Source organism: Copidosoma floridanum, unplaced genomic scaffold (assembly GCF_036245765.1).
Source record: "Copidosoma floridanum isolate Cflo_tuat_1 unplaced genomic scaffold, Cflo_Japanese_pri ptg000004l, whole genome shotgun sequence".
Classification (NCBI taxonomy): domain Eukaryota; kingdom Metazoa; phylum Arthropoda; class Insecta; order Hymenoptera; family Encyrtidae; genus Copidosoma; species Copidosoma floridanum.
In genome coordinates, this window is record NW_028321881.1 from 7,986,906 (window position 1) to 8,012,638 (window position 25,733).

Consider the following 25,733-nt stretch of genomic DNA (forward strand, 5'->3'; position numbering starts at 1 on the left):
ATTTAAAGGAAATTCATGTAAAGATTATGAGGTACCAGAACCAAATGAAACAGTAAATATTGAGGACAATAAAACTGTAATTGATTTAGAAAAAATTCCTCAGGATGTATTTCTTAACCTAAATAGTGATCAAAAAATAAATTTTAATGGAAATATTAACAGTGATATAAAATTAAATTTTATTGATGGTCCAGGAGGTTCTGGAAAAAAATTTTTATACAAAACATTTTTTTTTTATTTGGACAGATTACTTAGATTTTATTACCTAAAGGAATGACAAGTCATAAAACATTTCGATTACCATTAGATGTAAATAAAATTAAAAGTTCTTTCTTAGAATACGAAGCTGGTTAAAAAAAATTACGAGAAGTAAATGTTATTATTTGGGACGAAGCTCAAATGATACCTAAAAAGCTTTGGAGATAGTAGATAAAACTTTGAAAAATTTATGAGATAATAATACTCCATTTAGTGAAAAATTATTTATTTAAGGAGGTGATTTCAGACAAAGTGATAAAGCATGAGTGTGAAAGTTCTATAATCAGTGAAAATATAAGGTATTCGTTTTTATGAAAACACTGTAAAATTATAAAATTAAAAGTAGTATGCGGTGTACAGATTAAAAATTTTTATTATTGTTAATGGACATTGGAAATGGAATAATAAAGTCTTGCCAAATTCCACAAGGATAGAAAAATGATAATGTTTCTAAAAAAATTTGTTCAGATGGTATAAATAGCTGCCTATACAAAGTAATTCCAACAACTCTTAACGAACTTTCGTACATTTCAAATAATAAAATTTTGAGTCTTATTAAAGGAAAAGAACATACTTATTACAGCATAGATTATGCAAAGTATATAGGTAGTGATAGCACTGATAAAAATATAAACATAAATTTTTCTGTGGAAACTTAAAATAATATACATGAAGGATTACAGCTACATATTTTAAATTTCATAGTAGATGCTGATAAGAAACTTGAGTATATTTGATGGATTGTGCAATGACACTAGACAACGTATAAAAAAATTATCTAATTATAATTGAGAAGCAGAAATGATAACTGGTGAAAAATCTGGAAATAAAGTTTTTATTCCAAGAATCACGGTAAAAACCAGTAATAATTCATTTTTACCGTTTATTATAAACAGAAAACAATTTTCAAAAGTTCTAGCTTTTTCCATGACAATCAATAAATAGCAAGGTCAAAGTTTGGATAAATTAAGATTTTACTACAAAAGACCTTTGTTTTCTCATAGTCAACTATACATATTGTTATCAAGATGTAAAAGTCCTGAGAATATATTCATACAAAAGGATTCGGAGAACCAAGCAAACATTGAAAACATTGTATAACAAGAAATTTTTGATCGTTAATAATTTCATTGTTTATTTGTCAATGTTCATTCCTTATAATTTTTTATTTTTTTCTAAGAAATGAAGTTTTTTTAATATATAGAATGCATCTTGAAAATTAGATCTTTAACAAGTGAAAATATAAAAAAGCTGATACATTAGGATACTGTATTTTTAAATTCTTACATTGAAAAAAAAGAAAGGCTCACATTACAAAATTTGTTATGCGTATTACAACTTTGACATTTATCTTGAAAACTTTGAATTTTCGTAAAAATTAATTTTACGAAATTGAAGGAAAGGACAGCCTTCAATTTCGTACTAGAAATTCTATAATGACAAAAATCATCGTATATTTTCAAACGTTGATTTTATAATTATAAAAATTCTACATTTTTATTTTTTATACCAAATACCATATCACTGCTGTGTTAAAATAATGTTGAATATTGATTAATAAATATTTCAACTCGTACGGTTATACAGATATGTACATTTTTTTGCAAAAAAGCCTTTCTCATAAAATTTATATCTCTGAATACTTTAACTCAAAATAAAAGTTGTATTTATCATATAATAAAAAATTGTGAGATAAAATAAAGAGAACATTAAAAGGCCGTCGTTTTACAAGCATAGATGACATTAATAGCGAATAGCTGAAAGAGCTAAAAGCTATTACAAAGATCGAGTTTCAAAAGTGTTTCGAGGATTGGATAAAGCGTTGGCACAAGTGTTATTATATCCGAGGGGGATTATTTTGAAGGGGACAAAATAGATATTGATAAATAAATAAATAAATTTTTTCATAAAACGAAAATCCTTGTTATTCTTTGAACACACCTCGTATGTTCTAAAAGCACGTAAAGTCCTCATAAGTCACCCTATATGTATACATATACATTTATTAATGGTGACTTATACGGACATTATTATGTGAAAAAAAATTATTATGAGGACAAAATTGTACTTATGAACACTGTCTTCATAAATTTTTAATGTTACTAGTATAAATTTTAAAAGCACGTAAAGTCCTTGTAAGTTTCCTTACATAAGGATATCTATGTATAAAAAGATTTATTTGTTTTCCGGTAAGAAGAGCTTTCTCGCTAGAAATTTTCTGAGATTTGAGACTGTGTATTTCATTTCTATACAAGCACATCACGATGCGGCTCTTCAATGTATGTAAAGTGTAAATTAAACACATTATAAGTTTTGTAAAGTAAGTTAAACGTTAAAAAAACTCTCACAATGCAATAAGTACGATTAGAATTCAATGCATCTAATTAAAAACATTATCTACTAAAACATTCGTAAATCTCAAAGATTATACAAGCTTTAAAAGAAGAATGATGGTGATAAAAAATGAAATCGTTGCTAAAACATTTTGTAGAATGAATTTCAACAAAGACTTATTTTAGAAAGTGGAGGATACAAAAACATTTGAAAGTTATCTTATGCTATTTTAAGAATAAGAGTGTCAATAGTAACAAAAAAAGTCCGATTACAACGTTACAACGATTACATGCTCAAAAAATAAACATTTATTGCTTTTCATAGTGACAACACTGAAGCACGAACATTTTTGTACAAAATGCAGTTTCTGACTCTTGAAGGAAGATGTGAAGTAGAACCACAATAACCTATTCATTTAGATATTGAGAAGTGTTCGATGTTAAACATACATGTTTAGTAGCTAGCTCGTACTGCATATTTTTCGGAGATCGTTTGGACATGTTTTTAACTTTTTAAAATTTATAACTATTTTGAAACTGTATTTAGTTAAGACAATTTTACTGTAGATTCTAAGAAACTTTTTTGAAAAATATAAATTATAGATATAAGGGATCCCGTATCTCCTAAATCCAAGTAGTAATTAATTAAAATGCTTTGAAATAAATGAGAAAGAGATAATATTTACTTAATTGAAGTTCACAATTAACGCATTTTATATTTCAAATTATGTATTGTCATAGTATAATGTGTAGTAGTTTGTCAAAGTAAAAGAATTCATAAATTAAAATATAAAATTTTTTATGCTGTAAATAAGGTTAAAAACGAGTTTTAACAAGTTGTATTATCTCGTGAAGAATTTTTCTACAAAAGACTATTTGTAATTCTTGAAAGAATATTGTACCAACGTATACTTAGAATATGCGTCATGAAAATGGGGAGCAAAACATTAGTGCAACATTTTTTTCCACAATTATTTAATAATTTCTTTTACATTAAAAATTGTACTCTATTTCAATACAATTATTTTGCACATAAAGTATCATTTAATGACTATCTCAGTTGCTTGAATTATCTGTAAGGTAAAATATATATTTGTTGATTATCACAATATCTCTCAAAAATCCAAAATAAAAAAAATTTATGTAATTACCCATAGCATAAACTGCTGCAGTGCGAGATGGTATATAAATCAACATTCTGTATAATCTATTACAAAAAATTTTATTTTCAGCATGATGGTGGATACTGGTATCAATACGGTTAAACCCTCCAAATTTAGTATCATCGCTATTTAATACAACTCTATAGGTCCCGAATGTGTTAAGACCTACAGGATAATCAGCAAACGATTTTACTGGATGAAAATTAAAAACGAATACTAATGCAGCTCTTTCGAATACAATTATCTTATCATCTTCATGCTTCCAAGATACATAAGCCTGCATAATTTTGATATGATGGATTAAACATCTATATTTGACGATGCCAATTATAAATAAGTAATTTATATATTGATATAATAAAATGTTTTTAAAAAATTTATTAACTAAATTTTAACAAGAAATAAAAACTCTTTTGGTTTTTCAAAAGTTTTAAAAGATCGCAAGTTACTTAACACAAGGCACATGAGTCAAATGTCTCGTAGTTAAATATTAAGCCTTAAATTAAGACTTAAGTATAATCTGGCCATGCACCAGGCTTTTGGCTTGATAAGTCGTTGGGATTATTGTGTCAAAAAATTCAAGCTTCATAACATTTCCTAACTATACCCTGTACTTCTAAAATATATTGTTCATACCATGTCAACAGAAAAAGTTTTACGAATAAAAATACGACTAACGAAATAGTATATTACGCACGAGTTTGCAAAGGCTTCGATTTACGAACTGAGAGGTTTACGGCACAAGCCGAAGGCGAGGACCGTAACAAAGTGCGTAAAGAAACCTTTTCGAGTGAGTTTCGTATACTATTTTTCCGCCTGAGAATCCAAAATCAAGCAGCAAAGGTGCTGTTTTGAGGTTAGAAGGCGGAGAATGCTATTATTTCTTGTAATCATTTTTAAAAAATTTTCTAAAGTTACTCGCATTTCATCAGTATCATCGACATGTTAATAAAGAAAAAATAGTATTCAAGAGCAGGACTACTTATTACAATTCACATGTGTCCAATATTTTGGCAATATCTCATTGCCATGCTCAAAGATATCTCATTAATATCAACATGTTGGACCATTGGATGTAATATATCTGCTGTAAAACCATGAGGCGACCAAAGTATGCCTTATTTTAATGCGAAATATATCACATATGTAAATTTGTAATGTATAGTCCTGCTTTTGAAGACTATTTTGTTTTTTTATAATTTAATGAAGACAGTAAGAACAAGTTGAGAGTTATTAAACTTTATCAGTATTATTAGTACGATCTTAACTAGGCTTATATGCGTAAAACTTTATTGTACTAATTTTCAACATTTTAGTAGTATGTCATAGAGAGAAATTTTTTCCGATGGAACAACATTCTCAAAACAGCTAGCTTTGTTAATCAATATGCAGTAACTGTAGTATTTAACGTAGTTCATGAAGATTCTTAGAATACGTAGAAATGACAAGACTCAGTGCTTCTAAGCGTTCATGTTAATAATCCAGTCTACAAAACCGTGGGCACTGAAAGTTATATGAAGTATAAAACTAAGTAATATCTAAATTTAAGAACAAGGATTTCATAACATCATGCTTATTTGAAGTTTGTGAACATTAATAACTTAAACTATAATTTCAAAAGCTTATAATGAATCAAATGTAGAGAATCACTAGCTAAATTTAAGTTTTTTCGTAATAGTCAAAGCCTTTTACAAGGTTTTTATTCTTATGAAAAAGTTAATTCCAACTTTTTAAGCAAATCCGTGGATTCAATTACTTCATTTTCCATTGCTTGAAGTTTTTGGCTCTAAATTTTACATTGCAGGCACGTAAGATAGTTATTTTAAAATCTTTAGGGTACACTAAGAATCTCTATGCATTGTACTTACTTTTATACTTACAGCCAATAAATTAATAATATACTTTCTCAACTTTAAAAGTACTTAGTAAGCTAGAACTATATTTCATTGTGAACACATATTTTTGTGTACGATGTTTTCATGTCCTAACAAAACTTTTACAATTCCTCATTACAATTTAATTACTGTCAAGGTTAATTAAAACATAACATATGGAGTAAGAACAATTTTTATTAGTAATTGATTTGGTGTAATGCAGTTTTATCATAGTTTTTTCAAACTACGTTTTTTCAACGTGGATATAGAAAGAGCGAAATGTGTTAGAATTAAAAAATCTATACATAACAATGTACTTTTTTCCACTTGCTCCTTAGTCATCATTATTCACATTTAGAAATAAACTTGGCATTATGGAGCATGACTATTTATTCACATTTCATTTACATTCAATATGTCCTGCTGACAGCCTCTTTAGGATTAAAATTCATGTAAGTGCTAAGACAACACATTACATGAACACCAATGGCTCCTATAATTTTGTTCACATATTGCAACGCTTTACTTGGTTTCAATAAAATAATGCTCTTAAAATTACAATTATATAATAGTCATAAAAGTTTTTTCTTTAAAAAGTCATACTTAAGCGGCGCTAACACTAATGTGTTATCTTAGCACTTACATGAATTTTAATCCTGAAGAGGCTGTCAGCAGGACAGCAAATTATTGGATGTAAATGAAATGTCAATCAATATTCATGCTCCATTATGCCGAGTTTATTTCTTAATATTAAATAAATAAATCCCTCGTGATACCCATAAGTAGATTAAGACATGAATCACCTCAGAACAACTTTACGCAGCCTATGTAAAGCCAATAAATGACAAAAAAATTCCATTATACACATTCTGTACATTACGTGTTATTAATAAGGAAGAAGTGATTAAGCAAAGACTTAAACGAAAGTACGTTAAAAAAATTTAGTGACTTTTAAAAGATTCATTAATAATTAAGCAGTTTTGTTTTAATAAACTAAATGTACGAAAAAAATAGTATACGTTGAATAAACTGGACTAATAAAAAAATATCAATTATTACTGTAATTTTTTTTATAAGTAGTATACAACATATACCTATTCCACTAATAATGATATCTGAGTCAATATCTTAAAAAACAATCAATTCAAGAAAAAAAAATAGAACAATTTAACTTAATTTTAAAATTAAAAAGTTACAATCTACTTTAAAGCAATAATTGATTCATAAATCTACATAAATACTGTTAATAAGTATAAAATCAATAATTTTAATAAATAAATAAATTACTTCATCACTAAGCAGTCTCTTCTAAGTGACTATCAACGTTACTCTGATAAACAACAACCATATCATACGAACACTTATAATACATTATTTAATGGAACATCTTTTTAGTTAACTTATTCGGATGGTAACAAAAAAAACTGAGATTCCTAAATAATACTGTAAAGTAACACGAATCTAATGACAAACTCAAACTTTTTCAAATATACTCATAGTGCGGGAGTTAGTAAATAAATTAATTAATTATATTAATTTATTGACTACATATTATTAGAATAAATGTTATTTCTTATCGAAATATAACTTTTTGAATTTAATGTACGATCGATACAAAACAAAGAAGTAATTCTACCATTTTTAATTATTTAAAATTATAGCTTTAAAAATAAACAAGTAAATGTAAAATCTTTCAAGTTATCATAAAAACAGCTAAGAATTAATTTTACATGAAATACAAAAATCATAGAAGACATTTTAAAATAAATTATTTAGAAGTTAATAAAATTATAAAACACCAAACTGATTACAAGCTGCCTTGAATTTTGATTTCTGGATCGTCCGTTCAATCGCGTTTATACATTTTAAAGTTGAATAGTTTAAGATGTTCTTTTGAGATTTTAAAATTAATTGCATTATTTTTATCTATTGGAAAATAAGATCGAATAAAACAAATCGCGTTAAGTAAATGAATCTCCATTTTGGGGGAGTTATAATGTGGAACCATAAGATCGCTTTGATTAAAACTTTTAAATTTGGAAACTCTAGTTGTTATCTAATGTTATACTAAAGTTGTTATTTTCTAAATATAAATCAGTAATTTTTTTTCAAAAACTCATCTATTTTAACATTGTAAAAAGTTAAAACATTTAAAACAAAAAGTGATGGCAGCTGCAAAATTTCTTTCTTTCATAATTTAAAATTAATATCTGAAATCGTAAAATGAGTCTGAAAGTTGTTAATTTAGTTAGGATTCTGATTCCAAAATTCACTATTCAACACATTTGTAGGTTCCAGAAAATTAAGTGTTCGAAGCATATCATCGTTGTGAAAGTAATTTTTTTGGATTTCGTTGGAAGCAGTCACGTAAAAATTCAAGCAATTTTTCCGAACATCTACAGCAGGTTGATCTGGAAAAGATTTAAAAATAATAATACAATTACCATTAGCAGTCATATCTTTTATGGATTTGAAGTCTTCATCTGCATTTATCTTGGAATTGAAATTTTAAGTGAATTTTTTTATTGCTGCATCGGTGAGGAAGTTAGAGCCCATTGCTACTAAAACTCTTGAACATTTGGTTCTTAATTTATTAATGACTAGTTTTGTAGTTTGAAAGAATGCACTAAATTTATTAAAAACAAGTAAAGTATAGTGTCAAAAATACAAATAATCTATTACTGAGTTATCACTTAATAAATCATACATATAGTTAGGAAAGCTTTCTTTTTCTCATTATTACTTTTAGCATGCTTCGCATGACATTCGAGTAAGAAGAAGGCTCTTAAAACTGATAAATTATCAAGGACCCGGCCAATAAAATTGAAAAGTAAAATCTTGTGGTCACTATTTTAAAAATTTTTTTTGTAGAAGTTTTAAAAAAAATTTAAATTTCTTTAAAGTTCTGGCATCTCTTAGAACTGTTAGAGCAGTATTTAGCAATCGATTTTAGCAAAATCTGGCAATAAATTGAAATTTTGAAATAACTTTTTTTCGCAACTAAAGCTGAAGTATTAAAAATACACAGAAGCAAAATGACATAAGCAACGTTATTTTTTAAAAAAGTAAAGAAAGTATTTTTCGAGCCATTCATAAGACTAGCATTGTCCCATGCCAAACTTGCTATACTGCTGAAAGGATTTCTATGTTTTGTATAAAATGTTTCAAACGCTTCAAACAGTTTTTTTGCACCACATAATTTTGCATCCAATTGAATCAAATGTAATAAATGAAAAATTAGTTTACCCGTTTTATAATTAAAATGTTGAATCGCAAGGCAAAAAATGTTTTTTAATATAATATCTGTCGATTATAGAGTAAAATTGAATATCTTTGATTTTTGTGAGTACTACTTTTTGAAATTCACAAGCACTCAAAACGTTTTTTATCAAACTTACACATTTGCCCCTTTTCATGCCTATTTGCTCTACAATTTTTGTTTTTTGCAGAGCTCCTGTATAAAAGGTATAAAGTTACTGAGGAGATAAATTGACAAGTTATGTTGTGCTATAAAGAGAGTTATTTTCAGTTCCATCTCTTTAACTTCATAAATTCTATCACTAAAAGGAGAGTCATTTTAGGGAATAATTTTTTGTTTTTCAATGTTTGCCCTAGTTTGATTTTGTTGAGATTGCATCTTTCCCGCTTGTCCCTATGAACAGCGTGTACGCGCACCCTCGGAAAAGGATTTCGGCGTCAAGGAAAGAGAGAGGGGATTTTTAGAGAGTTCGAGGACGAGAAGTGGACGAAAGCGCAGCCTCTAGATTATCGTGGTCAATTGTCTCGTTAACTCGTTTTGCATTGTTAAGCACACTAAGTGCACACTAAACGTTAAATTTCATTATATTCCACTGGCGTTAAATCCGCACTGAGGAATCGGTCAGTGAGCTCGGAGTCTGCTGGGATCCAGCCTCTGATGATTTTTGGCTCAGTCCGCCCTCCATTGGACCTCTTTCGAAGAAACGTATTATGCTTGCCGCCCTCTCGAGCTTATTTGATCCATGTGAGAGGCTCGCTCCTCTCATACTACGTGCGAAGATTCTTCTGCAAGACCTGTGGCAAGCAGGCTTGGCATGGCACGAGGCAGTCCCTTCATCCATGTCAACGTTCTGGTTGATCTTTGTCAAGCAACTGCATGCCATCTCTGGCTTCTCCATTCCACATTGGTTAGGCACCAGCCACCCGTCCGCTACTCATCTACACGCCTTCTCCGATGCTAGTCATCGTGTCATGGCCACCGCCGTGTACTCTCGGGTGCAATCGTCTTCGAACGAGTCAACTCTTTCGGCTGCTTTTCGCTTGCTTGAAGCTCGCTCCTATTTGTAGCCTGAGAGCATCGCCCTTCGCAGCGCTTAGGATGACCATACCACGCCTTGAGTTGAAGGCCGCTCTCCTCGGTGATAAGTTACTCCGCTCAGCCGCCAACAAACTCGTGGTCCCAATCTAACATTGCCACGATTGGTGCAATTCTTGGATCGGCCTTCATTGGATACGCTCCGTCGAGCCCACCGGCTGTTCAATGGTTGTCAACTACATCGTCCAAATCCAGGAGATTTTGCCTTCAGGCTCTTGGCATCACATGTCCAAGCAATCGAATCCCACTGATATCGCCACCCGAGACGCTGATATGTCTGACCTGTCGTCAAACCAGGCGTGGTAGAGTGGATCAGTCTGGCTTGCTGACCCTGACCCTACATGGCCACGCAAGTCGCTTGAGCCCACGTCCCTCGCATTTCCTGTTGTCCACGCTGAGCGTAAGGATCAGTTTAACTTGCTTGAAAAGTTTTCGAACTTGCATCGATTGCTTCGCTTCCTTCTATGCATTCGATGCTGGACTCGGATGCGATTGAATCGAGAACCAACACGCTCGATCTCGTCACCACCAAGACGATGAGTTTGACGACGTCTTCTTAGCTTGTGTTCAGCTTAGCCAGACGAGAACTCTTCACGAGCCAATGACCATTCTCCTCAGCGAGTAGGCTCTGCCAAAGGGACACTCGTTGACGCCCTGGATAAGTGCCCCTCCTCTCATTGCTCTGAGAGCGAGCTGGCCTCCAAAATTCTCTGTTATTTTCCTTCTTCTTTCTTCTCCTTTGCCCTTTTGTCTTCTAGGGGACTGGTCCTCACGGACCTGTTCCATGCGGGGAGGTTAGTTTTTCGTCGGGAGGCACACCAGGAGAATCCGACACTACCACCGTATTAGCTAGGGTGTCTTTGATGATTTTCTCCTCCCCGCTCCATCAAAAAAAAAAAAAAAAAAAAAAAAAAAAAAAAAAAAAAAAAAAAAAATTGGTATGTTTTTTTTCTTCACTAAAGTTAGATAGCATAGAGCAATGTTGTAACTTTTTCCAACTTTTTTGAGGATGTATAGGTTCACAGGAACATACATTTTTTTATTTTTTTATTTTTTCTTATTTTGCAATATTTTACACTGATACTGCAAACTAAATACCACTGTCATTAAGTTTATTTTGATACTGTATGCACTAACTGATACGTTCACTGTAAGCTTCTGCTGGATGAATGGCAGACAATACTGCCCACATAAAAGACTTTCTATGATCAATCTTTACATTAGCACAAGCTTTCTTTTTCTGAATAAAAAGTGGTAATTTAATATACGATCTTCTTATCGTAGGATAAAACTTATTAATATTTATCATCAAATTTAAAATCTGTTACAACGACTAGCCTGAATTTTTTTCTTCAAACTATTTCATATGCTGTTTTAATAGCTTACTTACGTTGTCATTCAACTACTGACTAAGATTTGTTAATTATAAATTAGTGTATTTTTAGTATCAAAGTATATGATTTCATTACTCTTAAGGTCATCTTTCTGTATCACATGTTCACTTGAGAAGTCAGCGTTAACTTTTTGTGCACTGTATTATTAGAGAGCTGTTACAATATTTCCTTTAAGTGAAAATTTTGCATCATCTAAAAATGATTGAATATGTAGGTGTGCAAGATTTGTAATAGTACCTAATCTTATACATTTATTTAAAATCGGCATAACATCATTACACTGCATAGTATTTCTAGGTATTACTGAAAAATATGATTGAGCTCTCAACTCTTTTTCAGTTTAGTATAAAAATCTTCTAATCTTATTTTAAATGCTTTCTAAATTAGCTGTTAGCGCTGTAAACAATCACTTTTTTGTTCTGGTAAATTTTTATGTAGTAAGCAACTCTTCTGAAGTAGCAAATCACCTTCGAAGATAACTGCAGCCATCTGAATCATGTATATTCATACTAGCCACATGATCTAATGACTGCAGCAACATTTTCGCTGCCAGTTTAAATTATTGCAAGTCTGCCATGGTTTAATTATTCCTTGATTCAGTAAAAGTGATTCCTAAAAATTTTAAACACAGAATGATAACATTTTTTTTATCACACTCCTTATATATAAGTTTAACTTATTGAGAATAAGCTTTCGCTTTTTAATTTTATACTACATAATAAATAAAAAGTTCGTACAATGGGGCCCCAACGAGCATCTCCTTCGTAACAACCGTACGACACAACTACTCCATAAACTATCTTTCTATTAAAAAAAAAAAAATTATTATACGATTAAAATTACGTAGAAAACTATAAATAAAATGATTAAAGGCTCATTCGTATTTTTAGTTGTCATTCTCTTTTTAGTCGTTTTGAAAGAGTCTGATACTTCATCCTTGAACAGTTGATGGCAGTAAAGTAGTCACAAATCTGAAACCGATAATATTGGTGATGGCGATGACAGAGATTTTGGAAAGATTTCATTGATCAATTGATCCAAGATCTCATCTACTGTAGACTTCCATCAATTGGCAGGTATGAATAGCAAGAATGTTGCGCAGATGGTCAGGTTCAATTAATAGAACATCAATCAATAAGACAGGTGCTAATCACCAGGTAATCCAGGGCACGCTGTAGCTATTTAAATAATTATTAAAAAACCAATCCTTGACTTAAGCTGTCGTCTCAAGGAAACTTTGCATACTAAAAAGTCCTTTCTTAATTCATGAAGCGTCGTATCTATAATACCATAAATGCCAATCACTAAGCAATCCAAGGCCCTACTTAAGCACTAGGGCAAAGTATCAAGTAAGATGAAATGCTTACTGTCTGCTTAATAAGTTGACTATAAAACAATAAATAACATAAGCGCCAGTTATCAAAAAAAGTTTTAAGTAGTAATCCAGCGTCAAAAGTTACCTGTTGATAGGCAGCATAATCATTTATGGTTCTTTAATTATTAATAAAGCAGATATAAGTAAGCTGCTATTATATTAGTGAACTACGAGGTTATTGCTGCTTATATTGTGAAATTTATCCTATTATTACTTTTAAGGCTGCCAGTTGGTACCTCAGGTTACCTGTGGATTGAAACTTGTGTAATTTAAATTGTTAATTATTTTTCTATTCATTGATGAAGTTTCTAATAGGATCCCCGAGTCAACTGGGGATAAGCACTTGTGTCATTAATTTTTGTTTTATTATTACTTATTAAGTAGCAAGTCAGCACCCCAAGTCACTTAAGATTCGGCGTTTCTGTAATTAATTTCTATTTAATTAATTAACGGGCAGCAAGTAAGCGCCCAGGGTTGCCTGGGAATAGGCGCTTATGTAATTAATCAATGTTTTATTAATTAACGAAGTTGTCAGTAAGCGTCCTGGGTCATTATGGGATAGAAGCTTATATTATTAATTAATGTCTTATTAATTATTTAAGTGGCCAGTAAGTGCTCCAGGTGATCTAGGAATCGGCGCTGATGTTATTAATCAATGTTTTAATCATGAATGAAGTAGTCAGTGAAAGCCTTGGGTACTTGGGGGACGGCGCCCATATTTTTAATCAATGTTTTTACTAGAAACAATGTGGCTTGTGAACGCCCCAGATCACGAGATGATAGGCGCTTATTAATTTATAAGGCATCAAGTGGGTGCCTTGGATCACCTAAAGATATGAGCTTATGTAAAAAGTCAATATTTTATGAATTAACAAAGTTTCCAGTAAGTGCCTCTGATTATCTGGTGATTGTCGCTTTAGTTATTTATTATTATTTTATCAATAAATAAGTTGGCCATCAAGCGCTCCTGGTTACTCAGCCATTATAAATTACATCATCAAAAGTTATGCCAGGAATTCTCATTTTTCTTTAAAAGGTTTTTTAAGTTTCTGCTTTAATATTAATTTATTTATTTATAGAATAAATGTATATTTAAAATGTAATTTAGTTAAATTGGTTTGGAGACAAGGTTATATAATAAAGAATGTTTAGTGTGCAGAGTTATTGGATTAAATAGCTTGTGATTTACTTATTTAGTTTTAGTCTATTAAAATTGGCAGTTAAGCACAAGTAAACTCTGGCCACAGGGCGTCAGTTCTGACGAGAGTGCTATGACGGACACGTCTTTGATTTTCTGCCGCAGTCAAGATAACTAGCATGCATTCAGTTAGATATACGCATATTCATATGTAAGTCTACTTTTGCTGTAACGCGCGTTGGTCTTCACGTAAATAGAAGCCACGTATTCATAGCATTGGCAGTTACGTATTTTGAGAATAGTGCTGTGTATTTTTTGTGAAGCTTGCTATACGTTTACTTTGTGGTGAGTTGACATATACTAGAATGCCACTTCTCGTGCACTGAAGGCATACGAGCCATGCTAGGAAAGCAAGGCAGAGACAACGCGATTCTTATGGCTCATGGTAATGCATTGAATACATTTTTTTTCTCCCCGTGCGGGGACACAAAAGTGGGATGAGTAGTACACGTGTGGGAGGGAGAAGTTCTCGGCTAGTCTCCTAGCACAGGCTTGGGCCTACTTGCTACTGATGTGATTTTGTCTAGCTCGAAGCGACAAATGATGTCTCCGGAGCTCAGCATTTTCTTAAGAATTTCCTGTTCAGAGTACGCGTTATGTGCGTTCGCATCAAAATGGGGAGCAAGCTTTCAAAATGCAATACAAGAACGTGAGACCTCGCAGAGTTATTATTCGTCATCGAGCAAAGCTACCAGCTGGACCTAGTAAGAGATGTATCAACTCAACGACACCAGGAGCAAGTTTTAATTGGATTAAATTTCTGTTAATCCGCCCATTAACCTCCTCCCTCCTTATCTCCATCGTCTTTCTCTATATGAATTAGAATAATATCGGTTTTTACCTAATTTCTATTGGGTTAATTTTTTTTTCAGCCCTCCTCTGCCCCCTTCCACCCCCTCTACACCTCTTACTGTTATACAATCCTATAACTGGATAAATCGATTAGTTGTTCTCACCATTTTAAAGATTTACCTCTAGCCACCCTTTAGCTGTACCTCTTAATGAAATAAAAGTATGTAAGTTATCTTTTTTTTTAGTCAAACTACTTTTTATACCCTACCTCCCCTTTCAGCTTTTCCTACACTTTTTAAGAAACCAACCTTAGACTCTTTACACATTCTAAACACATTATCTGAGCAACGATCCAATATTTGTTCTAGCCTTCTTTAGATATTTTTTACCATTTTCTTGGAAATTATTTTGTCCATATAATTTGTTAACACATTTCCACACCGCCCTTAAGGTAGTGCTATGGCATTAATTGCATTATTCTATATCGTTATAACCATCGTTCCTATTTTTAAATGAAGTTTTTGCGGGGATAAACCCTCATAAATTTTATTTAGAAATAAAATTGGAAATTTATATAAATACCACTATTTAATTTATCATAGCCTTTGTAAGTAGCATTATCTATCCTGTAACATGTTCTTGTTTTCTTTTTTCATATAATTTTGAATTTTCCTATTCAAAATTTAATACATATGTTACGAGAAGTACGTATAACTTTACCTATTAAAAAGTTCATATTTTTATTAAAAATATTGGAACAAACATTAGTTGTTTTATATATATTGGGCAGTGACTATGATTTAATTTTTCCTTTTTCAATACCTAGTAATAATTCCTGCCTTGGTAATTTTTTTAGAAATTTCTTTAAATTTAGAAATTGAACTCAGTTTTAATAAGGCATTATTTAGTTTTTTTTTTTTCTAAAATCTTCAATAGAACTTATTTTAATTTTCTTCATAAATTTTTGTCTGAAATATCTTAATGCATTAAGAACTACAGAAAAAAATTTCTCAATTGGCATGGCAGCATGACGTTACATGCTTCATCAAAAATATTTTGAATTTGGAAATCGTGTTCCATTAAACCGAAAGCAATAGCAGCATCTTTAAAAGAGCTATGAAGTATTCCGTCAACTGTTTTTAATATTTTAAAAGATTCTGTTTTATTATTGCGATTTAAAATTAGTTCCTACTGTTTGAAGTATGACTAATAATATAATTAAAGACTAATAATCAAGTAGTTATGTCGAATCACACAATCCTTATTTTGAGATTGAGTTTTAGATTTTGATTTAAACCTTTTTCCTTGTAATTTAAAGCCTATGTGAAGGATTATAATTCGTTAATAGCAAAGTCTAAGCAATGCTCTAATATTTGTTCTAACTTTCTTCAGACAATTTTATACTTTTGAAAATGTATAAAAATCAAATTTTTTTATGCACCTCCGATTAGTTAACATCAAAAGTGTCTTTTCAAACAATATTTTTAATTTGCAAATTCTTATCTCGTTAAGTTGAAATATAAACTCTGTTTTCATTTTCATATCTTGATAACGTGACGTTAAATTGACCATACGAAGACAGTGGTTTTCTCAAATTTATATCAATATAATTAAAACTCTGACATTGAAATTCATTTATAGTCATAGAAAACATTAAGACTAAAGAAAATTGCTTTCTGTAAAGACAAAAGGTAATTGATACAACATTTTAAAATACGGAACTATGTTCAAAGATATGATAATTCAATACTTTTTTGTACAATCATGCTTCTATTACTGTTTTTTGAAACTGGAAAAATCTGTTTAAAATCTTGAATATTTAAGTACAGAAAACAATTTTTTTCATGGTACTGTTTTCTTTTATAGCAACGTTTGTTGGTGTGGGTTTATTTTAATTCCCACATGATTTGTCTTCTAATTGTAAAATTTTATTTGTATTTAAAACTGCACGATTTTTGTATTTGTTTGACTTTAAAAGGCAAACTAAAAATATAAAGTATTTAACTGATATTCAAAAATAGAGGGGTTAGCGCATGGAGCGCGTAGAGGGCGAAAATACATATACGTGTGAGTGTGTGTGTGTAAGTGTATTTGTAAATTTAAATGATGTTTATTATACATATTCGTTCAAATCGGTAATGCCGATAATATTAATGCTTTTGGCATCGGTATCGAGATTTGGTATGGGAATGTCACTATTAGTATCGATACCAAAGTATCGATACTAAGGCTGACAATACCCACTCCTACAATTTTGTGCACTAACTATGGGACTTCTAACTCAGTGGGACGTTTAACTCAGTATGGAGATTTTCGGAAAAGGGATGAAAGAGTAGTAGAGGTGAGGGGTAATAGGAGTGAGGCTATGAGTCCCAAAAATCCCTCTAAGGATTTTTATCTAGTAAGGAGACTAGTCCACTTGTGGACTAGAATGCTCACTAGATTAAAATCCTTATAGTTGACCTACTCTTGTGTATCACATACACGCACACACGCGCGCGCCCGCGCACGATTATCGTTGCAGTGCTATCACATTTCTAAAATATTTGTTTTTTTGCACAATAGAAAACTGAGAAGTTCATCATCTTATAATGATTGGATAAGTCTGAGACAATCTAGATTACACATTTGTACGTAGATTAAACGTTAATATGTAACTATTTACCCAGGCATCAAATATTATTTATGGCTGCTCTCACTACTGAAATTTTAATTTAAATGGAGCAATGGTTATCAATAAAATTTTATCTAGGGTGGTAAAGCACCCATTCTATCCTAAAACATTTTGTTAAACGTTTGAAGTTTTTAGAGTGCGGTTTAAATTTGAATTAAGGAATGAATTTCCAAGAAGGTTTTTTTTATGTGTATTTCTATTTTCACTCACTTGAAAGGTAAAAATATTAAATTCCAATGCCTTAAAACTATGCCATTTTACATAGAACAGCAAAAAATAAGCAAATCATTGAAATTTGTTCCCTAAAGAAAAAATTCATTGTTTTTTTCCAAATCGAATTGTCATTGAAAAGAATAAAGTTAATTTCTGATTTTGTCTTACTACTGTTAAAAAAGAAAAAAAAAAAAAAAAAAAAAAGTTAAACGCTGTTATTCCTAAGAAGTGACATAATGAATTAAAACATCATATATTTCATACTCACCCCATGGAATAATTAAAACCTATTTAAATTTCATGTATGTTTCAAGGAGGGAGTATCTGATTCAGAAGCAGGGGCACAATTTTCTTGTAATCTTTTATACGGAGGACGTAAGCAATTTTTTTGTCAGTAAAATTATTTTATAGCAAACAAATTTTGTTTGAAAATTATATAATCCATCAACATAAAGCGCCTAAAAATTAACAAAATATTGAAAACTATGCTAATTTTTTATTTTGTTAAAAAAAAGCTGTACCTCTTGAGAATACTCTAATAAATTTACTTATCACCAAAACAAGCACAAACGAAACTTGTCAACATTGTAAATTTTTTAGTGTCATGCTTCTTATAAAATTCACTGTTGCCTTATTTACACCAGTACGTATTAATTCGTTACTTGCTAAAACAAGCATAAGAGTCCTTTGCAACAGTATGTTAAAGTTGTATCTGTGTAAGTGAAAGAGCTTGAACAAAAGCAAGTAGAATGTAACTTTCTTTAAATTGTTTTTTCTTATACAAGCTGTTTTTCTTAAAATCTAAATAAAACTGTGACTCACTGTGATCAATACTTTTTTTTACTTATTATACACAAAAATTTATGTTTCCTAGTTTTGAAAAACTTTTCCTATTGCTTCGAAAAAATTTTCGCCAGTCTGGAAGTGATTGGATATTTATTTGATTTTAGTTAAATTTTTTTTACAAAAATTTAAAAATAATGTGGTTTTTTATTTTGAGATGTGTAAATAGGAAAATTTCTAACAGGGAATAAAATAAGATACTTGTGATATGACCACGTGATATGATTAAATAAGGACATAAAGTTCTTAGGGAATAGCTTATAAAGTTCGTTTTTAACAGTTGTAACATATTATTACTTAGTGGTACGCAGTAGTATTTTATATTTTTTTCTAGTATTAATTAGTGACAACAAACAACTTTTATGTTTCATAACACATTAATTCTAATGTCACATCATCTATTTCTCCATAATACAATACTCAAAGTGCAAAGTCGCTTAATGACCGACAAGTAACATCTATTATAGAAATTTGTAAAAAAATTTGTTATTGGCTGTGCTGTTTAAAATCTGATAGAGACAAAATTTAAGTAAAACATGCTCTACGATTTATTGAATGACAGGTGAACCTTAGAACATCGACAGGCATCAACAATTATAAACATAAGCAGCGTAATATTGAGACCAATACATTTTCTAGACAGATAGCTCTACTGCACTCCCTCCTACAAACTTCTACGTAAAAAGTCGTAATAATGCTTATTTCTAAGTCCCGTGTCTACCTCAGATTGAAAGAAACATTTTTGAGGTCTTAAATTAAAATTAAACTTAATTTTTTCTTTAATCATAAATATAAAAACAAATAAACGTGAACATTAAGACTATAGTTATTAGATTGCGCAAAAAATATGCATTCCTTTGCTAATAGAATTATCGAAATGTAAGAGTTTTTAAAAATGCCACTCAAATTTTAAAACACTTTTTCCATACAAACAACTTCAGTTTAAACGTATTATTCAAGGTTGCTTTTATTATGGAACAGAAAAAAGAACCACTTATGATTATATTTTTTAATATTGTATTGTTATGACCACACTTTTTTAGAGTACAGTCTCGACCGTTTTATTTAAATGTCATTCGTGGCTGTCCTAGAGTACAGATCGTGATTTTTATATATCCTTATTTATTTCGATGAGAAGTTTCAGTTTAAATCATGTGAATAAAATTTATTGTTGTTCTCTTTTATTTAACTTATTTAAAATAATGTGGTCTCTGGAACACAATTTATCGGGTCATACTAATAAGGTTCAGTATTAATATGATATTGTCAACATATATACAACTGCAATTTAAATTTATCTGCATGAGTCCCAATTTATGTTAATATATATGTACAATACATACATCATAAACTATACTTACTGTAAAACATATTATTAATATAATTACATTATTAACTAAACAGTAAGTGCGAGTTTTTATTGTATACTTTAAGTTCTTTAATGGCACTGAAATCGTAGTTTGAATACAAAACCAATTAATAACGTGCTTTCGAATTCAGTTATGTGGGGATAGTTGCTTCTGTTTTCACAGTAGTCTTATATAACTTATTTAAGTTCACAAATGAGCTTAAGAAATGAACAATGGGGTAAGAACTTCGTACCATAAAAGACAAATAAAACTATGTCTTTTATATATCTACATTTTTACACACTTTTTGTGTGTATGAAAAAAATGTAATACGTTCGATCTGAGCATCTTATAGAGAAGTCTAAGGTCCCGTTTACGTTAAGTGCAGCAACCAAAAGCAGCTGACAGCAAAAGTCAGCAAAGATTAGGCAAAGATAGTCAATCGGTGCCACTAGCTGTTGCTTACGTTTCCATACTTTTAGCTCACGTTCCTAGCAAATGTTATTATATACAAGATAGGAACAGACAGCAACATAAACCAAAAAAAAAGAAACGGAAATAACAGCTAGTGGTGCCGATTGCCTACCTTTGCCTAAACTTAGCCGATTTTTTCTCTCGGCTGCTTTCGGTTGCTGCACTCACTGTAAATGGGACCTTACGTACATTAAATGGATTTGTTATATTTTATTTAAAGTTATTCATGATCAATTTATAATTGCCTCAAATACATAAATCACATATACTTAAAAATTACAGAAGTTTCGTAAATACATACAAGTACACCTACCGTGAATATGTAGAGCCCCTCGCTATAGCTACAAGGGCCCTTACTATTTATATTCAAGTACAAAATTATTTGATAAATACTTACTATTGTATCATGTTATACATTAATTTGAATTTGTTTGGTAAACTTTGTATTTGAGTTAAAATAATAAAACTAAAAAATAAGAGCAGGCCTCATTTATTTACCTTGCAAGAAGTGTAAAAAAATGGATATATTACATTAAAAAATTAAACTGAATATTAATGACAAGTCTATTAGTTATTAAAAACAGACTTGACACAGTCAATTGTACAACTTTTGATTTGTTCTATTTCAGTATTAGAAGGATATTGAATAAAATAATTTAGTTATTAGGTTATATTGCAAGAAATACAAGTGAACAAGAAAAACATAATTGACAGGAGGTAGAGAGGCTTAGAAAATTTGTGGGGGTAGGGTATTAGAAGGGTAGTAGGGAGTCTTAGTGGGCTACTGACTTATGAACTGCGAAGTGGTGAATTGGCAACGTGTCTGATCACGTCACAGAACCCTTGTTACTGACAATCAGCAGCGGGAGTCTCATAGTTAGATTTCTCTTCCTCTCGTGACTTGCTATTGAGTGCAAGTTTCGGTGTAAGGCTAGAAAGCAACACTATTTAAAATGATTAAGGAACTTGATTTAACTCTTCTTCTGCGCTACCAACCCCTACCATCGGAGTATATGTGCATTGTTGATAGTATGAACGTGAAAGAGGCTGCTACCAGTGTATTGGTGTTCTAGGATCTAGTATAGTGACGGTGTCCAATTCACAGTAGTGTGCTTGCTAATAGTATCTAACTATATAGTATACAGTGCGCCTGCATGCTGACACAAAGACAAAGACTAGAATTAGTCATGAGATTGACACTGGAGCAACGTGGCGTGGCATTGGCAGACTCTTGCCTGACATAAGACTGCGTACTGCTGAGGTTAAACAAAACGAAAGCCCTGGCTATAATAAACTTTAGCGCACCCATACATGGCTACCTAGACTCCTGGAGCTCAGGACACGGATCGTGATGCCAGAGGCACCGTAGTTAGCAGAGATACCCCGGTAGCTATGAATAACTTGTGTTGATGCTGTTGTGTCGAGTAAGAACGGTCGTCCCTATAGGGGCTATTCATAAATCTCGGGATGGTGTCAAGAGGGGGGGGGGATCGACCGAAACATCCTACTCGATCCTATAAGGGGGGGGGATACATTAAGTCATCATTTGATGACTGCTATACGTGAAAGCTAATAGTCAAAGCAGTGTCTCACGTTCTGTATTTTCTTTACTCTTCCAAATGCACCCGACTACGTAAGTGCGACAGTGCTTTTCAACAGCTGCGAGATTAGTAGAATGTATCATATAAATCTCATTGGCTAGTTTATGAAATGTCATAATGGTAATGGACCATCTTTGGATGAGCACGTGATTGGCTCGATCTACTGTGGGATGCGCAACGACACACCTTATGTCTTGTTACACTGCGCAGACTATATTTTAGGCAGTGGCCAAATAGGCACGTTCACTGATGGCAGTAACGTTGCGTGAATGAGTGCAACTGCAGGTGAACGCGCTTTTTTTTTTTTTTTTTTTTTTTGATGGAGCAGGGAGGGGAAAATCTTCATAGACACCCCAGCTAATCCGGTAGTAGTGTCGGATTCACCCAGTGTGCCTACCGACTAACTAAAAACTAACCTCCCCACATGGGACAGGTCCGTGAGGACCACTCCCCTAGAAGACAAAAGGGCATAGGAGAAGAAAGAAGAAGGAAAATAACGGAGAATTTCGGAGGCCGACTCGCTCTCGAAGAGATGAGAGGAGGGGGCACTTACGCATCTGGGCGAAGCTCGAATCTTGGCTTGCGCCGGAATAGAGTTAGAGAAGCTTAAATTTTGTGTTAGTGTATGTGTGTGTGTGTAAATGTGTGAGTCCGCTGGGTATTGTGTATTTGGAAGCGTACTTGTAATTAGTGTAAGTGTTGTATAGGGTTGAGGCCGTAGAGGATACAGCGGATAGAAGGGTGCTCTTGAAGGGAGCGCACGAATTGAAGTCACGTTCGTTTCGTCGAGATCATGGAGATGGAGATGATGCATCCGATGGAAGCAGGGGAGATTGAAGACCTAGAGTATATTGAGGGTCCTCGGGGTTCTGTGCGAGAGCGCAGGGACGTCTTATAAGGTCGAAGCGACCGGGTTGGAGGTTCGCGAGTGCGGCGATGGTGGCGTTTAGTGGTCCGTAATGGAGGCGCGGATTTTAGACGCAAGGACGGGGGCTGCTTGTATTGGAGGGACGATGTTGAACTCCTTGATAATCTGGGTGTTCCTGATGTACCACGGAATGCCCAGGACCAACCTCAGAATCTTCATGAAAGGGCCCTGGATGCCCTGTAGTCGGTTTCCCTTTGCAGCGCCCCACGTTGGTATCGCGCAGGTGCTAATGCTCTTGATGATGGCGTTGAAGGTGCGTAGCTTGGTCTTGTGGGAGACGGCTTTGTTGTTTAAGAAGGGCTTTAGTAGCACGAAGGCTCCATGTGCATTTTCGCGGGTGCTGTTGATGTGCTGAACGTACGTGAGTCGACGGTCTAGCGTGACGCCGAGGTACTTGGCAGAGTAGCTCCAGTCGATTTCTACTCCGTTGACCTTTATCTTCTGCAGTTTCTTCCTTGGATTTTTCCAGGAGACGAGCATGGCTATAGTCTTTGCCTCGTTTACGACCAGTTTCCAAAGACTATACCAGTTATGGAGAGTGACAACGTGCTCGTTTAGAAAGGTGGTGCACCGAGAGTGGTGTTTTGACGTGCAGCTGACCGCGACGTAGTCTGCATAGACGTACGTGTTGATGTTTTTGCGCTGGGGCAGGTCGTGGCAAAATATGTTGAATAGGGTGGGTGAAAGTTTGGAGCCTTGGGGGACTCCGGAGGTTATTGGACGGGGGTCGGAGAGGGAGTCGCTTACTTTAACGCGGATAAATCTGTCCGAGAGGTAAGATTTGACGGTGCCTATGAGGTAGTGTAGAAAACCTAACTGTATAAGCTTGTACAGGAGGCCCTCGTGCCAAACTCTGTCGAAGGCCTGCTGTACATCTAGAAAAGCTATCGCGGTGAAGTTGTTGTGGATGAGGCTATCGGAGAGGTCTTTGGTGACTCTCAGAAGCTGGTGAACTGCCGAATGTTTGGCTCTAAAACCGTACTGCACGTCTGGAAGGATGTTATTTTCCGTGGCGTGCTTGTTTAGGCGGGTGAGAATAACGCTTTCAGTGATTTGACTGGGCGATGAGAATAGGCTTATGGGTCTGTGGCTCGCGGGGTTGCTGAGGGGTTTTTCCGGCTTCGGAATGCAGATGACTGTAGCCACCTTCCACGAAATTGGGAAATAACGAAAGCGCATCACGGCGTTGGTGATGTTGCAAATCGCCGTGATGAATTTTTGAGGGAGGATTTTCAGGACGCTATTGGAGATATCGTCACTGCCAGGGGCTTTTCAAGTTTTTAGGGATCAGATGATGCCTCTGATTTCGAAGGGTGTGCAGTGTTCGAAATCTGGATTGACAAGGACCTGTTGCTGCACCGTGTGGGTGATCCTCGCGTGTTCCTGCTCTAGTTCTTCAGCGCTAATGTTAGGGGAGCATTGATTTTGCAGCGAATCTGCAAAGATCTCGGCTTTGTCCGAATCTAGCGAGTAAAGTTTGTTCCCTTGTTGAAGGGGGTCGGGAGTGAAGGCCGTTTGTTATGGAGTTTTTTAACAACCTTTCAAGCATTTCTTGGGTGGGACTCTGCCTCGGCTATGAATTTGTTAAATTCCTTGTTTCGGAATTCGAAGACTTTGGATTTGACTTCCCTTTCAAGGGAGTTAAGATAAACTTTAAGTTTGGGGGTTCTCCTTTTTTGCCAGAGTTTCTGGACTCTTTTCTTCTCCTTGATGAGACGCAGGAGGTCGTGAGGGATTTTAAGTGTGTGTTGGGGAGCTGTGGTTGTTGTGGTGGCTACGTGTGTGCATTTGTTGAGTTTGTCAGTAAATTCGTCTACTGCTATGTCAAGTTCCGTTTGGGACCTGATGGGACGACATTTAAATGGGGAGTATTCGAGGTTATACGCAAGGTGGACCCAGTCTATGCGGCTGGTGGTGACGGGTATGGTGAGAAGGGATCTTGGGATCTCTAGGTAGACTGGGTTATGGTTACAAGGGAGGTCTGGAGATGTTCGTGGTTCCGTAGGGATGGTCAAGTTTTTCGTCAGAAATATGTCTAAGATGTCTGGGTCTTGGTATGGTGAGCTGGGGTAGTGAGTCGGTTCATTCGGAACCTCAATGTTGATGTTGAGGTTGCGCAAGTGTTTGAGGAGGAAACGACCCTTAGGATTTTCATGTTTGCATCCCCACGATTTGTGTTTGGCGTTTAAATCACCAGCAACTATCGTAGGAATGTTGGAGTCAAACAGCGGGATTATGCGTTGGAGGTTTGGATCATCCGTTGGAGGAGAATAGAGGGAGATGATCCTGATGGAGGCAGATGAGGTGGTGTGTACTTCAATTCCGACTGCTTCGCAGTTGGCAGCGTCCGTACTTATGACTCGATGGCGAATGCCCTTGCGTACAAGGATAGCCACTCCGCCATGAGATTTTTCGCGTCTGTCACGTCTGTGTACCGTGTAGTTTGGTATGTAGAGGGTTTTTGTGTTGTCTAGGTGTGTTTCAGTGATGCATGCAATGTCGATGTCTTTTGTCTGGAGTATGTGTGTGAGTTCAGTCGTTTTTTGTGTGATGCTGTTCGCGTTCCAGTTGAGTAGCGTAAAGTCTCTGTCTAGCGTGCTGCTGTTCTGTTGCCCTCGAGACCGGACACTCTTTGGTCGAGGCGAGTCAGCAGGGTCATGATTTAGTGGAGGATTGTCTCGGTGGTCGGGGGTGTGTTGAGCAGAGGAGTCGGGGGAGGAGCTCCTGTTCGGTGTTGTTGAGAGGATGTCACATTCGCGTATGACATCCCCGGGCAAATGATGTTCGAGCCTTGGGCTATTGTCCGAGAGGTGGTTCTCCCAAAAGAGGGGGGAGGTGGGGTAGTGCTTTTCTTTGGAGCGTGAACTCCTTTTTGGGAGATTTTCGGACAACCCCGGTAGAAGGCGTGGT

General features: G+C 33.8%; 1 protein-coding gene across 2 annotated transcripts in view; it reads right to left on the reverse strand.

Annotated features, from left to right (window-relative positions):
- Positions 1-3,574: 3,574 nt before the first annotated feature.
- AGBE (1,4-alpha-glucan-branching enzyme) overlaps positions 3,575-25,733 on the reverse strand; it is a 567,870-nt gene continuing 545,711 nt past the window's right edge. For both annotated transcript variants that reach the window (XM_089597372.1, XM_089597367.1), the window contains 2 exons: positions 3,743-4,031; positions 3,575-3,664 (listed from right to left, as the gene is read on the reverse strand). In XM_089597372.1, coding sequence (XP_089453498.1) covers positions 3,648-3,664; positions 3,743-4,031 — 306 coding nt within the window. In that variant the 3' untranslated portion in view covers positions 3,575-3,647. The remainder of the gene's footprint in view (positions 3,665-3,742; positions 4,032-25,733) is intronic.